The 18,276-nt window shown below is 45.4% G+C and overlaps 1 protein-coding gene across 7 annotated transcripts in view; it reads left to right on the forward strand.

The window, feature by feature from the left end:
- Positions 1 to 18,276, forward strand: part of IQSEC3 (IQ motif and Sec7 domain ArfGEF 3) — a 73,175-nt gene that overhangs the window by 21,392 nt on the left and 33,507 nt on the right. For 6 of the 7 annotated variants that reach the window (XM_075602315.1, XM_075602316.1, XM_075602318.1 and 3 more), the window contains exon 2: positions 1,463 to 1,531. In XM_075602315.1, coding sequence (XP_075458430.1) covers positions 1,463 to 1,531 — 69 coding nt within the window. Of the gene's footprint in view, positions 1 to 1,462; positions 1,532 to 10,854; positions 10,928 to 18,276 lie in introns of all 7 variants that reach the window. The other variant, XM_075602317.1, reaches the window with a different exon arrangement.

An 18,276-nucleotide genomic window follows, 5' to 3' on the forward strand; every position in this document is an offset into this window, starting at 1 on the left:
TGTGCTTCCACTGCAGCCAGGGATTCTGGGTAATGACATGCAAGTTAATTAATATAAATGATGACTGTAGGCGGACGCTCACAGAGGTATGCAAGGGAGACTGATTATAGTGAAATTAAATAAGCCTTTTATTGCGCCTTTTCATTAACAACAGGAAACAATCCAAACAAGGGGTAAACAAAGCTTCTATTCACTTGGGAGTATTTCTAGTGAAATACTATGCAGTTCACAACTCCCTTAGATAAGCATGTCTCCCAGCCCCAAACATATAGCATGAAATGAACAGATATAAAAAGTCTTGTAAATAAAAGTCTTATCGTTCCTTGTGGTTTGGAGGGAAAATCTTCTCTGTCCCTGGTTGCTACCTTTTCTTCGGGGTTTAGAAGTTTCCCCTGTGTCTTGAAAGCAGCTCTGCTGTTTCTTCTGGCAGGGCTCAAGACAAGTGTCTCCAAGTTCAACTCAGGTGTGAGCTAAGGAGTCTCTCTTCCTGTCTCAAAAGACAGGCTTTTCTAAGCCATCTAATCAGGCAGGTGGTGTTTGTTAATTGACTACCAGCAGTTAACCACCACACTGCTGGATTAGAGGCACATTACCTGAACAGGGATAACTACCCTGTTACAATGACATAACCCCTTTGATGCATGTGATTACCAAGGTATACCACAGGCACCAAAGGGGTTAGGGGGCCTAACTACCCTCCCAAAGGCAAATAAAACACACCCCTAAATCAACCAACAAACATCACCCACCTCTAGAGTAATGGCAAATAGCCCTGATAGCCAAATATGGCTTTTGGCCACTAAATGCACAATAGATAAATACATTAAAAATGAAAACAGACATTCCCATAAAAAATACATTATAAAAACATTATTACACATATCAATGTAAACATTAACCCATTGAGAGTCTCAGTTTAGCTACCTAAGTCCTCTCGGTGATTGGCACTCCATGGCAGCCACTAATAAAATATTGACACCCCATCCATGCTGAAGGCTGTCCTCATGTTCAGGGCTGGTAGCTCCCCGGAACGATTACTAAAAATGGGCCGATATCCAAACATAAAATAAGCCATAACATTAACCCACGCCCGAAGGCCTCATAAAACAAAACATAAAAGTAAACCAAGGCCTGATGGCCCAAAAAATGTCTGAGACACACAGAGGGTGTGATATAAAGGGGGCTGCCATGTTTTTATTACACTATGGAGACATCTGAGTCAGAATGAGGCTGCCACTTGTGACCTCTAGCATGAGATGCAATGCATCATGGGGACTTTTTCAGTACAAAAAGCAATGCAGTGTGGGGCATATAGCAATTGTAAATGCGTGACAGTGCATTATGGGACTTGTGGGCCTTCTACAGTATGGGGAGCAAAGCATTATGGGACTCATAGATATCAAATGGAAACAGGCTGTTGGTGGGTGAGTGGGATTAATTCCCATGTGCTCTTTCCCCACAGGAACGAAACTGTACTTCACCAGTTCTGTTGTCCTGTTGCTGACGCTGAGCAGAAGCCCTCCCCGCCCAGGTGAGAACACCAGTCTACTGCGTTACCAATGGGATTTAGGGGTCACCTGAGATAAGATGACACACAAACATCCCTTCTCACACCGGCTGAGAGCCTCACATAAGATTGCTGTTCCTTTTGTCAATCTGTGCAACTTTTTTTTGCACCCTGATGCCTCTTTATAAATCCAAGAATCTGACCAAACTGAGACTCCCAAGAGCTCAGAGACACTGTCCCTACATGGGGTCATTGGCTTTGCACTTCTTAATTCAGTAATTAGTTGCATGTAAGGAGCGTGTGTCACATATATATATATATATATATATATATATATATATATATATATATATATATATAGCGCAATAGAGGTCTATATTATATAGGCAATTATATTCTAATGTATTATTATTTTGGGCTCTTCATATAGTACAATGTACAGATACAGTTGGTGAGTTCATTGAAGTGGGATACCCTCAGATTACAGGCAGTGTGGACCTGTCACTTCAACATGTAATGTATTCTGCAGGGGGTGCTTAACTTGATATAATTCAGCTGTTAAGGTCTCATTCTCAATCTCCCCCAAAAAAAGGATTTGACATTGAATTGGTGCCAAGAGAGTCATGTTTTTTCATGTACTTTTCTCCTGTTTTGCTCCACAAGAATCCGGTGGTGATTTGGGATTGTCAGTAGGGCGAGTTATAGGGAAAAGTGAAGCAGATTGCTAGTGAAAGACGTTTATTCGGGGAAAGCTTGGCACAGATTTTTGGTGGACATATAGTAGTAAGAAGTGATGGACTATTTTCCACACCTCATAATATGCAACTCATGCTTAAACCAGTCCCCAGTTAAAGCTGCAGAGTAAGCGATATCCTGCATACAGTTCTGTACTATGAGAAAATACGTGTAGCTTTTTTACATCAACTCTGAATAAAATTTTTAATGTATTATAATGTAACAATCATTTTTTGTTTCTATAGCAACCATTTACAAAGTCACCCCCCTTCCCCTTCTGAAGCAGGCTCTGGCACACCCCTTTTTGAGCCCTGCCCTCTCTCTAGCAGTGCACAAATTGTATCTAGTGACTGCCTGGTCACATGATCTTCCCCACAGAACTTTGCATCTTTGGCCCTCTTCTGCTGCACTGACAGCCATGTAGTGAGCCCCCAAGCCGAATCTTCGCCGATCGATCACAGGAGAACGTATCGATCAGCAACTAAGCTAATTACTTATCATTGTGTGGATTGGATCGATGCACATATTAAAGGGGGGAACAAATGGCAGCTTGGACTGCTGCTTTAATACATTTACCCTACAGTGTAGGGGTCCTCTGCTTCAGTCCTCAAAACCCCGCCAACAGATCAGGTTCCAAGGATGTCCCTGCTTCAGCACAGGTGGCTCAATCAGAGGCTCAGTCTTTGATTGAGCCACCTGTGCTGAAGCTGGGATATCCTTAAAACCTGACCTGTTGGGGCATCTTGAGAACTGGAGTTGAGAACCCCTGCAGTTGTGCACCCCAAATACACCCCAAGCCATTAGGTTTATAATGAAAGTGTCGGGGCCCTCCCTTGGGATTCTTTGGGAGCCACACTGCGGGTTCCTTTCTGCTGGAAACTCCTCAGCCACCTTCCCCGTGACACACGCTGACACCACTGGGATCGATTAGTCGGGTTCTTGATGACTATCGCCTGTGTTTTAACCCCTCTTTCGCCCTAACAGCCTAATATTTATTAGAAGGCATTACCAAATGGACATTGTCACATCCAGCATGGCAGCCTGGTGTGGGGAGAGAGGGGTTAATTAGCCCCTGTTCTCCGTGACTCCCCCCTATTAGAAATGAGACCTGATTGAATCTTGTTCTCGTCACATAATTAACCTGGAAGAAGCGGCAGTAACGAGGCAGTAAGTAATCCCACGAGATGCCATTCAATCAACTCAGCTCCCACTCACCACATCCTGTCAGTACTGTAGCATGAAATTATTTTACAGCAACACCTGAAGGAGAGAGAGCTCAGTATGTGCCCGTGAGAGAGCTCAGTATGTGCCCGTGAGAGAGAGCTCAGTATGTGAGAGAGCTCAGTACGCGCCCGTGAGAGAGAGCTCAGTATATGCCCGTGAGAGAGAGCTCAGTATGCGCCCGTGAGAGAGAGCTCAGTATGCGCCCGTGAGAGAGAGCTCAGTATGCGCCATGAGAGAGAGCTCAGTATGCGCCCGTGAGAGAGCTCAGTATGCGCCCGTGAGAGAGCTCAGTATGTGCCCGTGAGACAGCTCAGTATGTGCCCGTGAGAGATAGCTCAGTACGCGCCCGTGAGAGAGCTCAGTATGCGCCCGTGAGAGAGAGCTCAGTATGCGCCCGTGAGAGAGATAGCTCAGTATGTGCCCGTGAGAGAGCTCAGTATGCGCCCGTGAGAGAGATAGCTCAGTATGCGCCCGTGAGAGAGAGCTCAGTATGTGCCCGTGAGAGAGCTCAGTATGCGCCCGTGAGAGAGCTCAGTATGCGCCCGTGAGAGAGATATCTCAGTATGTGCCCGTGAGAGAGCTCAGTATGCGCCCGTGAGAGCTCAGTATGCGCCCGTGAGAGAGCTCAGTATGCGCCCGTGAGAGAGATAGCTCAGTATGTGCCAGTGAGAGAGAGCTCAGTATGTGCCCGTGAGAGAGAGCTCAGTATGTGCCAGTGAGAGAGAGCTCAGTATGCGCCCGTGAGAGAGAGCTCAGTATGTGCCCGTGAGAGAGAGCTCAGTATGTGCCCGTGAGAGAGCTCAGTATGCGCCGTGAGAGAGAGCTCAGTATGCGCCATGAGAGAGAGCTCATTATGCGCCCGTGAGAGGGAGCTCAGTATGTGCCCGTGAGAGAGCTCAGTATGCGCCGTGAGAGAGAGCTCAGTATGCGCCGTGAGAGAAAGCTCAGTATGCGCCGTGAGAGAGAGATCAGTATGCGCCGTGAGAGAGAGCTCAGTATGCGCCCGTGAGAGAGAGCTCAGTATGTGCTCGTGAGAGAGCTCAGTATGCGCCGTGAGAGAGAGCTCAGTATATGCCTGTGAGAGAGAGCTCAGTATGCGCCCGTGAGAGAGCTCAGTATGTGCCCGTGAGAGAGAGCTCAGTATTTGCCCGTGAGAGAGAGCTCAGTATTTGCCCGTGAGAGAGAGCTCAGTATGCGCCCGTGAGAGAGAGCTCAGTATGCGCCCGTGAGAGATAGCTCAGTATGCGCCCGTGAGTGAGCTCAGTATGCGCCCGTGAGAGAGCTCAGTATGCGCCTGTGAGAGAGCTCAGTATGCGCTCGTGAGAGAGCTCAGTATGCGCCCGTGAGAGAGCTCAGTATGCGCCCGTGAGAGAGCTCAGTATGCGCGCATGAGAGAGCTCAGTATGCGCCCGTGAGAGAGAGCTCAGTATGCGCCCGTGAGAGAGAGCTCAGTATGCGCCCGTGAGAGAGAGCTCAGTATGCGCCCGTGAGAGAGCTCAGTATGCGCTCGTGAGAGAGATAGCTCAGTATGCGCCCGTGAGAGAGATAGCTCAGTATGCGCCCGTGAGAGAGAGCTCAGTATATGCCTGTGAGAGAGAGCTCAGTATGCGCCCGTGAGAGAGCTCAGTATGCGCCCGTGAGAGAGCTCAGTATGCGCCCGTGAGAGAGAGCTCAGTATGCGCCCGTGAGAGAGCTCAGTATGCGCCGTGAGAGAGAGCTCAGTATGCGCCGTGAGAGATAGCTCAGTATGCGCCCGTAAGAGATAGCTCAGTATGCGCCGTGAGAGATAGCTCAGTATGCGCCGTGAGAGATAGCTCAGTATTTGCCCGTGAGAGAGAGCTCAGTATGCGCCGTGAGAGAGCTCAGTATGCGCCGTGAGAGAGAGCTCAGTATGTGCCCGTGAGAGATAGCTCAGTATGCGCCCGTAAGAGATAGCTCAGTATGCGCCATGAGAGATAGCTCAGTATGCGCCGTGAGAGATAGCTCAGTATGTGCCCGTGAGAGATAGCTCAGTATGTGCCCGTGAGAGATAGCTCAGTATGCGCCCGTGAGAGATAGCTCAGTATTTGCCCATGAGAGAGAGCTCAGTATGCGCTCGTGAGAGAGAGCTCAGTATGCGCTCGTGAGAGAGAGCTCAGTATGCGCCCGTGAGAGAGAGCTCAGTATGCGCCCGTGAGAGAGCTCAGTATGCGCCCGTGAGAGAGAGCTCAGTATGCGCCCGTGAGAGAGCTCAGTATGCGCCCGTGAGAGATAGCTCAGTATGCGCCCGTGAGAGATAGCTCAGTATGCGCCCGTGAGAGAGAGCTCAGTATGCGCCCGTGAGAGAGAGCTCAGTATGCGCCCGTGAGAGAGAGCTCAGTATGCGCCCGTGAGAGAGAGCTCAGTATGCGCCCATGAGAGATAACTCAGTATGCGCCCGTGAGAGAGAGCTCAGTATGCGCCCGTGAGAGATAGCTCAGTATGCGCTCGTGAGAGAGCTCAGTATGTGCCGTGAGAGAGAGCTCAGTATGTGCCCGTGAGAGATAGCTCAGTATGCGCCCGTGAGAGAGAGCTCAGTATGCACCCGTGAGAGAGCGCTCAGTATGCGCCCGTGAGAGAGAGCTCAGTATGCGTCATCATTTTCTTAGTGCAGGGTGACAGACAAGAGGGTGACACTATGACCAGGGGAGATTGTCACTATACATCTAAAAAAAGTGACACGTTTTAATGCGCTCCAAAAAAAAAGCAAAAATGATAGAAAAATATAAAAAAGACAGAAATTAATTTTATATTTATCATCCGTTGCATAATCCATAATCTAAGTAGGTACCTTATTCCCTTGCTTTCTGTGATCCTATATTTATATATATATATGTAGACAGACAGCACCTACTCGTGCGGCGCACGTGGATTAGAAGTGGCATTAAATGATTGAATTACCATTAAGGTATTTAACGGTACGGGAGTCATTGGTCTGGAGCAGACTGATGTTTCTTGTTTACAGATCCCCAGGTGATCTTAACAGCGAAATATAACAGGAGGCTTAATACAGAAAAAGACAACACACTAATAATGCATGTAAAAATATTAACATTATCACCAATAAAAATACACAAAGTGTACTTTGTGTATATCAGTGTGCAGGCTCCTTCTGTACTCAGACCCTGTTATCTCGTAGCCGTATACATCTGACCCCCCTTCTTCTGCGTCCACCGATTAAATCGTTATCATATTTTAAGTTTATGAATTTAACATACAGTAATAAGATGTCAAAAGCGAACGATAAATCAGATGTTCTGACTAATTATTATAAAATAGGGCACTTGTGGCCCCAGAGTCTGTGCTTTCAGACTTCATCACATTCCTTCAATATATTCTTTCCATAAACTTTCATTATATTAAAATTCTGGGCCAGACACAAGGACCTATGTATTAAGCAGTGGACAAAAGGACCTATGTATTAAGCAGCGGACACAAGGACATATGTATTAAGCAGCGGACACAAGGACCTATGTATTAAGCAGCGGGCACAAGGACCTATGTATTAAGCAGCGGACACAAGGACCTATGTATTAAGCAGCGGACACAAGGACATATGTATTAAGCAGCGGACACAAGGACCTATGTATTAAGCAGCGGACACAAGGACCTATGTATTAAGCAGCGGACACAAGGACCTATGTATTAAGCAGCGGACACAAGGACCTATGTATTAAGCAGCGGACACAAGGACCTATGTATTAAGCAGCGGACACAAGGACCTATGTATTAAGCAGCGGACACAAGGACATATGTATTAAGCAGCGGACACAAGGACCTATGTATTAAGAACCGGACACCACTACCTGTGTATTAAGCACCACACACAAGGGCCTATGTATTAAGCACTAGGCACGAGGACCTAATATTAAGAACCGGACACAAGGACATATGTATTAAGAACCTGATATGAGGACTTATGTATTAAGCACTAGACACAAGGACCTATGTACAGTATTACGCACCAGACACAAAGACCTATGTATTAAGCACTGGACAAAAGGACCTATGTATTAAGCACTGGACACAAGGACATATGTATTAAGAACCGGACCCTATGTGTTAACACTGGACACCACTACCTATGTATTAAGCACCAGGCACAAATACCTATATTTTAAGAATCGGACACAAGGACCTATGTATTAAGCACCAGACACAAGGACCTATATATTAAGAACCTAATATGAGGACTTATGTATTAAGCACTGGCTACAAGGACATTATTTATTAAGCACCGGACACAAGGACCTTATATATTAAGCACTAGAAACAAGGACCTATGTATTAAGCACCCGACTCAAGCACCTATCTATGAAGAGTCGGATATGAGGACTTATGTATTAAGTACGGGACACAAGGACCTATGTATTAAGCACCAGACACAAGGACCTTATGTATTAAGCACCATAGACAGAGACCTATGTATTAAGAGCTAGACACAAGGACCTATCTATTAAACACCAGGCACAGGGACCTATATATTCAGCACTGGGCACAAGGACATATGTATTAAGCACCAGGCACAGTGACCTATATATTAAGCACCAGGCACAATGACCTATGTATTAAGCACCAGGCACATTGACCTATATATTAAGCACCAGGGACAAGGACCTATGTATTAAGTACTGGATACAACGGCCAATGTATTAAAACCTGGACACTAGGACCTATGTACAGTATTAAGCACCAGACTCGAGCACCTGTGTATTAAGAACTGGACAGAAGGACCTATGTACTAAGCGTTGGAAACAGCTTTTTGGCTCAAAATTAGAGCACAACAACCTCATGTTAAATTGCTCTTGTTTGTGCTGATCTACAGTAATAACTGGAAACGTCTTAATCTGCGCTGACAGTGTCAGAAATTAGTTTTAAACAAGTGTGTGGCGCAGAGAACTGGCTTGCGCTGGGCGTGCAGATGTTAATGGGATGTGCTAAAGATGTGTGTTTCTGCGCGCCAAAAGAGAAAGTGCGTTACAGTCGTCAGACTCTAAAAAAACTGGAATATGGAAAGTAGGCTAAAGCGCTCAAATGCAGGTGCAATGAATAAAATACGCCAAACCACTAAACCAGGGTACTAATGAGAATAATATAGTACTTAATGTGCAATAGTATGGGTACTATCCTCCTGAAGACCGGTGGTAGATGGTACAAGCCCACTCACCCTCAGTCTCATCGGCAGGTTCCCCTGAAAATGAGCAATACTCACATCCTGGTAGTAGGTAGGCAAGCTGTGCAGCTACATATATGCAATAGTAGGAAAAGGGAGACCAAAAAGCGCACCAGCAAAAACGGAGCAGGAAGGACCCAAAACGAAAAAAATGATTAAAAGGGCACTTTAATGTGACAAGAGACCCATCCAACGCGTTTCGAACATCACAGCGTTCTTTTTCAAGGATAAAACACAATGTAATAACATCCATTAAATACCCTCTTACCTGTGGGCCGTTTTCGCGCCAAAAAACGGAACCTGATGACGTCATGACGCTACGCGCGTCATCGCGCTTGCGCAGAGCGACCCAGTGTCGTTCTAAGGGCAAAAGAAGTCCAACAGGCAGTGTGGCCATATTGGTTAAGGGCAAGCAATAGACTATCACAGACCCACTGAATGCAATAAACATCCCCATGAAGTTTACTCGCAGTGCTAATCACTGCGCATGCGCATCACGGCGATTCAAGTGCCAAAAAATAAAATCAGAAAATTAAGAAAAATTAGAAAAAAGGGAGGGGAAAAGCATCATGTACAAAAGGGAAAATATAAAAAGAACAATGATGTAGCTGACATCTTAAGCTAATACATAAAGGAAAAAATAGGGGTATAAAGCATATAGCCATGAATTTACTAAAAAATTGAATAATTAGAAGCATCTAAATGACATGAAAAAACATGTAAAAACATGAATAATATATAACATATCATGTATAATCTAGAACCTAGGAACCAGGGAAATGTGTCCAAATATAGTACATGTAAAACATTGTATAGTAAAGCTAAAATGAACAAAAAACATAAAAAACAAGTGTATTAAATACTATATGAAACTTTTCAGGGCTAATTTGATCAATCCATTTATCGTAAAGCAAAATTTACTTTTGTAAATTAGCGTATAACAACTCTTGCGCCGTGATGCGCATGCGCAGTGATTAGCACTGCGAGTAAACTTCATGGGGAGGTTTATTGCATTCATTGGGTCTATGATACTCTATGGCTTGCCCTTAACCAATATGGCCACACTGCCTGTTGGACTTCTTTTGCCCTTAGAACGACACTGGGTCGCTCTGCGCATGCGCAATGACGCGCGTAGCGTCATGACGTCATCAGGTTCCGTTTTTTGGCGCGAAACGGACCACAGGTAAGAGGGTATTTAATGGATGTTAGTATATTGTGTTTTATCCTTGAAAAAGAACGCTGTGACATTCGAAACGCGTTGGATGGGTCTTTTGTCACATTAAAGTGCCCTTTTAATCATTTTTTTCGTTTTGGGTCCTTCCTGCTCCGTTTTTGCTGGTGCGCTTTTTGGTCTCCCTTTTTCTAAAAAAACTGGCGATGTTTATCAGAACTGATCGTCAGCTTCTGTCATTTGTAATAATGAGTTATAATAATGATGGTCAATCTATCCATCTGTCCAACCATCTTTCTGTCTGTCTTTCTACTGTTCTATCTGTGTGTGTATCTGTGTGTGTATCTGTGTGTGTATCTGTTAGGGTTGCCAGGTGGCTTCTCCAAAAATACTGGACGCAATGGTGAAAGGTGCGACACGCTCGAGACACATATACACACCTCTCACCTCTCTCCGCTCCATGACGTTTCCTCCTCTCCTTGGCCCGACCCCCAGGCTCCTGACATCTCCTCCTGATTGGCTGCATTACCCATCAGCAGCCAGCCAGGATGGAGGAAGCTGCCCAGCCCCCTAGCAGCAGCCCTCTCCCTGCTCTGGGAAATCCTGTGCGCCCCCCCCCCCCCCACCCCCCAAGCTGGGCAGGTCACTATATCCAGAGAGGTAACACACACATGTCCAGTATTACCTCTCATGTTTTACTGGACAGTGTCTAAATACAGGACAGCCCAGTTCAATACTGGACAACGGGTAACCCTAGTGCTGTGTGTATCTGTGTATCGGTCCCTGGATATATACATAGTGTCAGCCCCCTCATGTCTGACTGATGCAGTATACTGGTTCTCATATACTGTACATGTGTACCTTGTAGAAGCCCCCAGGGCAGAGGGTCCTCACTGTGTGTGAGTCTGTTACTGACACGCAGCAGCATGTTGAGGGTTGCTACATTTTCATTGAGAGCACATGCACGATGTTCTGCTTTCTCCTGTCAATCCCCCCCCTAACATGCTGCTGTTTGTCATTGCACAGGGCCAGCCAGTGACGTGTCCCCCTGCAAGTCCTCCTCACCCACAGGGAAGCGTCATTTCAGCAGCGTCCCCAGGTGTGTGTGAGCGGAGCATCGTGTCAAGGCGTCTGCTCACACAGCTCTTCTGCCCGACTGCTCCCTCCCCTGGATGGGACCCCCTGCTCTGGGCTGCAGAGCACGCAATACCCCCTCATTATCGCGCAGAGCCACATAATACACTGCAGAGCACGCAATACCGCCTCATTATCGCGCAGGGCCACATAATACACTGCAGAGCACGCAATACCGCCTCATTATCGCGCAGAGCCACATAATACACTGCAGAGCAGCATAATAATACCGTGCAGAGCAGCAGAATAGTACCGTGCAGAGCAGCATGATACCACCGCAGAGCAATGCAGCGCAGGCTGCTCTGACATTGGGTGTATAACTCTCAGGTGCCTCCTGGTTCTTGGAGCGTTTCTCAGGTGGCTCTTTACAGCCTCAGGCTTCCCAGAATAACCCTTTCCTTTCACTATCTGTTTGTGCTACACGTGTATCTCTGCACAGGAATGTACCTGTGGGCTTGTACTTATCCAAGTGTCCCTACACACGCCCCTACACACGCCCCTACACATGCACACGTCTATATCTACCTGGGTGATAAGATCAGAGAAGTTTTGTATTGTGGGAATTATAGGGGATAAACTGAGCGATACCTGAACATCTGCTCACATCTTGTTCTCTCTCTCACTCTGTCACACACCCTCTCTCACTCAACATCAGTCCCTGTCTCACTTTATCTCTATCTGTCACTCTCTATCTCTCTCACACTTTTTGAGTCACTCTGTCTCTGGCACACTCTTTCTCTCTCACATTCTCTATCTCAATTTCTCTCTGTCACACTTTATCTCTCTATCACACGCTCTCTGTATGTAACACAATCACTCATTGACACTGCACTCACACTTAAAGCTGCAGTTCAGTCTTTTTTTTTTAATTTATTTTTTTACTTCAATAGTTTCATGTGGGCAATCTCTAATTACCTAAAAAAAACGCATAGATGCCGGTCAATTCGTACTCCGTCTATTAATCGGCAAAGTTTGGCGACATCTTTAAATATGGGGAATGTAAATCGTTGCTATAGGAACAGACATGCTTGTTAAAATAGAATACAAGAAAATTGGTCTTTCAAAGTTGTTGTTTTTTTTTAAACAGAAAATGCTAAAAGTATTTTTTCTTACTACAGAACTGATTTATTCAAAAAAAACCACACATGCAGGAAATTGCCTGAACTGCAGCTTTAAACTGCACTCTCACACACTCATACCACATTTTCTCACACAATTACACTGCACTCCCTCACACTCCACTCACACTTAAACTGCACTCTCACACACTCATACTATATTCTCTCACACAATTACACTGCACTCCCTCACACTGCACCCACACTTGAACTGCACTCTCACACACTCATACCACATTCTCTCACACAATTACACTGCACTCCCTCACACTGCACTCTCTCACACACTGCAATCTCTCACACACAGCAATCTCTCACACACTCACACTGCATTCTCCCACACACACACTTTACTCTCTCACTCCCCTCTTTCTCTTTCATTCCACTCTCACACTGTACTTTCTCTCACTAACACTACACTTTCTTTAACACTGTACTCTCACACTGCTCTCTCACAGACTGCACTCAAAGTGCACTCCCTTTTACACTCACAGTGCACTCTCTCTCACACTCGCAGGGCACTGCATGTGATGTCCCTGTGTAGTGATGGATAATTATCTGGCTTTGAGCATGATGAAGAATAATCTATCTGTCCATTTTTGGGTATCAATACCTGTGCTCCACTGTATGCATGTAACAGCACTGCTCATCAACATTCTAATGTGTAATAATGATTGTGTATCTATGTGTGTATATCTCATTGTGTGTATATATGTATCTATATAAAAAAAATATATATATATATTCATGTTGATAATAAAACCTGATTAGTTATACTTTTATATGCTCATGTTGGTGTGTATGCTGTAACAATACTTGTGAATTTAAATGTGTGAATTTGTGTGTCTCCATGTATATATTACTTTATGTGTGACATGTATTATGGTGTATGTGTAGTGTATAGTGGTGTGGTGGGCTGGGTGCAGTGGTACTGAGTACAAGGGGGCAGATGTACAGTATCAAACAAGTTTGCAGCAAATGTATTGCTGAGTCATTTCTCAGCTGTATCTCAGCGTCAGGCTCCTTGTTATGTTCTGAGGGGGTCCGTTTGGGATTTGGGGGTGTCAGTACATGATACATGATACCCAGATTATAATGAATTGTGTACTAGGTTGTATATTCCTGCCTGGTTTATTGCCACCTTTTCTTTATCTTTACATCTCTCAATGTATATACCTCTCCTTCTGTATATACATTCCCCAGTGTATATACATAACCCTCTTTATATACCCTCTCTGTGTATATACATTTCCCTATGTACAGTATATACCCCTCCCTGTGCTATATACACATCTCCCTCTGTGTATACCCCTCCCTCGGTGTATACTTCCTCTGTATACCCCCTCTGTGTATACCCCCCTCTGTGTATACCCATCCCTCTGTGTATACCCCTCCCTCTGTGTGTACCCCTCCCTCTGTGTATACTCCCCCTCTCTGTATACCCCCCTCTGTGTACACCCCTCCCTCTCTGTACACCCCCTCTGTGTATACCCCCCTCTGTGTACACCCCTCCCTCTCTGTACACCCCCTCTGTGTATACCCCTCCATCTCTGTATATCCTTCCCTCTGTGTATACCCCCTCTGTGTATACCCCCCCCCCCTCTGTGTATACCCGTCCCTCTGTGAATACCCCACTCTGTGTAATGTAAAAGGTTCTGCTTTAGAACGGTACCATATATCCAATAAACTCCCAACAGCTCCTCGGTTAACCCCTTCCCTGCCAGGGCCGCCTAACGTGGGATGCAGGCGCCTATAGCAGTGAAAGGGTAAAAGGTTCTGCCCCATTTAGCAACATCCATTGGATTTGTAAACATGGAAAGCCCTTAACCACATAACACCCTCACTACAACAAGCGGCTGCTGCTGCTGCTGCTGCTGCTGCTGCTGCTGCAGGGCTGGACATGTCTCCTAGATTTATACATTCACACCTGGCAGTCTGAACACAAAAAGCACAGTCACAGACTATCCAAAACATACTGTATTTTATTTCTCCATCGGTTTTTAATTGACATCATGAATGGTAATAATAAAAAAAAGGTGGAAGGAGGGCAGTGAAGGAAATGTATTTGTTGGGGATTGAGAAGTGGGACTGAAGTTGCACAGCTTCCTTCAGGGCCACGAGACAGACGAGGCTAAAATCTGCCCAGGTCATCTGTGGAGAGTACAGGAGAGGTGTGAGAGCAGTGTCACTGTGTGTATTCCCGTCTGTATTTACATGGATGTCTGCGTGTGCGTATACATGAGCTTGCAGCAATACAGATCACCAAAATGATTGCATATCTACATATGTGTATCTATATAGGTGACATCATTTACACAGATCTATAATTATCTATCTGCATGTATATGTTTCCTGTTGTAACAATACTTGTGTATCTGTTTGTATCTACATTTGTGTGATATATAATGTCTATATATCCACTTGTGTAACCGTTGGTACATTGCATGACTGTATGTACACATGAAGCTACATGTGCATAGCATTGTGTAGCAGTACCGTTTTATCTACATGTGTGTTTCTAAATGTACATAGATGTTTGTCAACCTGTACATGTTTCTGTCTATCAATGTGCATATTGCTAAGTAAATTTATACGTGTGTATCAATTTACTTGTCTCAATAGTCGTGTGTTTCTATATGTGCCCTGTGTGTATCTGCATGTGCTGGTCATACATGTGTGCAAGTATACAGTACATTATGTGCTTATAGATTTGTCTACATTCAAGTATTTTAATGTTTACTTATAACATGTATATCTATCTACACGCGTGTTAATGGACATGTTTATTTGTATGTGTCCATGACATCAGCAGACAGTATTCCTGGATTCAAGTCTTCATTATCCATAGAGATACAAGGCTATCATCAGTCCAAATACACTGGGGTTAAAGTATATATTATTTGTAGGTTATGATTCCTTGCAACAAAGGACAGAAAAGCCCAATGCTACATCCACTTTGACAAAATATATAGTAATCAGTATATAGTTAAATACTTCAATGATAAAGCCTTGATGTTGGCTGCAGGCGTATAACGCTTTGGCCAAAGGGTTTAACTAAATGACACTTACTCATGAGCAGATTAGCACTGAAGTATTGTACTATATGTTGTGTCACTTTGTATGTTGCGCTGGGCATTTTTTTTTACTTCAATGATAATATTCTCATAAACAAGGGTCATTTGGTTAAACCCTTTGGCCAAAGTGTTATAAGCCTGCAAGCCAACGTCAAGGCGTGACCAACATTTGCAGGTCCTAACACTACACTGTGAAACTTCTCTTTTACCGGTGGGGAAGGGGAGTGACTGCAGTGAGTCCATCCATACAGCATAATGAAAGAACCTTCCTTGCTTTAAAAAGTGGGGAGGGGTGAGCTTAAATGTATGATTCCTTGTAAGGGACAAACAAATGTTCTTCATTGATGAAAAGATTCAAATGTCGCCAGACTTACTCTGCCCAATGCTGGGGAATGCCTCGGAGACCCCACCATACCAATCCCTGGCAGCACATATGCAGACATGGGCTATCCGTGACTCTCCCGTTCACTGAGCTTTTTGCGCTGCGGCTTTCCAAACCTCACAAGTCTCTTCTTCATGTGTATAGAGTTTACCAAACCCCATGGGTGTCTTCTTCACATGTACAGAACTTTCCAACCTCATAGGTCTCTTCTTTACGTCTACAGAGGTCTCCAAACCTCACAGGTCTCTTTTTCACACATACTGGGCTTTCCAAACCTCACAGCTCTCTCGCTCACATTTACAGAGCTTTCCAAACCTCACAGGTCTCTTCTGCACACGTAGAGAGGTTTCCAGAGCTCACAGGTCTCTTCTTCACCTGTACAGAGGTTTCCATAACTCACAGGTCTCTTCTTCACACTTCACTGGTCTCTTCTTCACATGTAGAGGGTTCCAAACCTCACAGGTCTCTTCTTCACATGTACAGAGCTTTCCAAACCAAACTCTTCATCTCAGTGGGTATGATGCTGTACATAGCAACATTGTAGGCATAACTACAAACAGTGCATCATGTGCTCTGGGCCCTTGGTAAGACACAGTACAGGCATACCCCGGTTTAAGGACACTCACTTTAAGTACACTCGCGAGTAAGTACATAGCGCCCAATAGGCAAACAGCAGCTCACGCATGCGCCTGTTATCATATCCTGAACAGCAATACCGGCTCCCTACCTGTACCGAAGCTGTGCGCAAGTGGGGAGACTATAGAGCCTGTTACAAATGCGTTATTTACATAAGTTATGCATGTATAGGATGATTGCAGTACAGTACATGCATCGATAAGTGGGGAAAAGGTAGTGCTTCACTTTAAGTACATTTTCGCTTTACATACATGCTCCGGTCCCATTGTGTACGTTAATGCGGGGTATGCCTGTATCAGTGATTTATCTTCACAACATGAAGCTCACAGAGATCCCACACGATGGGCTGGAAGAGTCTACAGGCTTTACTGTAATGTACCGGTGTTGTGAGGGAGGTTACACACAGAGCACTGAGACTGCACAGTCCTTTCCATCATTGTGAGGAAGTTCCTGGACAGAGAACACAGAGAAATCCGGGATTCCTTCCAGACCCTGAACTCTGAGCCAAAATACTGATAGATCCTTCCCAGAATCCTCTGGGGTGTCTGTACTCACTCACTCACTCACTGCCGTTTCCACCTCAATTCCCAGCATCCGTCTGGGATACTTCACAGGCCCCTGGCGGTGAAGGGGTTAATACGTGTAAGTAATTCAATGGTAATAGATAAACCGCTGTAGGCTTCTCCCACACTCCTAAAAGCAGTGTGATAGCAGTGGGGACAGTAGAAGGAGAGTCCATGGACAGTACAAGCACAAGTACTGGCTGGATCACCATTGAATATAAATGTGTTCCTCATCAGATCCAACGCTGGTTCGTAAGCACTGAAAATACCATGATATCCTTGTGTGAAAATACAGATTCCGACACAGGTTTCTTGCAATTCCAATATATTTATTCTTGAGGCAGTTTACAATACCAAGCTCCAGTCCTTAGCAGGCAAGGTGATTAGGTTTATAACTGGGGAGCAGTATTTTGGGTAGATGTTTCTCCTCTGCGCTGAGGTTCTCTTCCTCAAGGAAAGTGTGAGAGGAAAAATCTATAACTACAAATCGACTTTTTCAGTGCGGAGACAACATGACAGAATGGGGACAGTATGGGGCAGTGCAGAGACAGTATGGTGATAGTGTGGGCACATTACGGTGACAGTATGAGGACAGTGCAGAGACAGTATGGTGATAGTGTGGGCACATTACTGGGGACAGTATGGGGCAGTGAAGAGACAGTATGGTGATAGTGTGGGGACATTATGGGACAGTATGGGACAGTGCAGAGACAGTATGGTGATAGTGTGGGGACATTATGGGACAGTATGGGACAGTGCAGAGACAGTATGGTAATAGTGTGGGCACATTACGGGAACAGTATGGGGCAGTGCAGAGACAGTATGGTGACAGTGTGGGCACATTACGGGGACAGTATGAGGACAGTGCAGAGACAGTATGGTGATAGTGTGGGCACATTACGGGGACAGTATGAGGACAGTATGGTGATAGTGTGGGCACATTACGGTGACAGTATGAGGACAGTGCAGAGACAGTATGGTGATAGTGTGGGCACATTACGGGGACAGTATGGGGCAGTGCAGAGACAGTATGGTGATAGTGTGGGCACATTACTGGGGTCAGTATGGGGCAGTGAAGAGACAGTATGGTGATAGTGTGGGCACATTACGGTGACAGTATGAGGACAGTGCAGAGACAGTATGGTGATAGTGTGGGCACATTACTGGGGACAGTATGGGGCAGTGAAGAGACAGTATGGTGATAGTGTGGGGACATTATGGGACAGTATGGGACAGTGCAGAGACAGTATGGTGATAGTGTGGGGACATTATGGGACAGTATGGGACAGTGCAGAGACAGTATGGTAATAGTGTGGGCACATTACGGGAACAGTATGGGGCAGTGCAGAGACAGTATGGTGACAGTGTGGGCACATTACGGGGACAGTATGAGGACAGTGCAGAGACAGTATGGTGATAGTGTGGGCACATTACGGGGACAGTATGAGGACAGTATGGTGATAGTGTGGGCACATTACGGTGACAGTATGAGGACAGTGCAGAGACAGTATGGTGATAGTGTGGGCACATTACGGGGACAG

Source organism: Ascaphus truei, chromosome 5 (genome assembly GCF_040206685.1).
Source record: "Ascaphus truei isolate aAscTru1 chromosome 5, aAscTru1.hap1, whole genome shotgun sequence".
In the NCBI taxonomy this organism is placed as follows: Eukaryota; Metazoa; Chordata; class Amphibia; order Anura; family Ascaphidae; genus Ascaphus; species Ascaphus truei.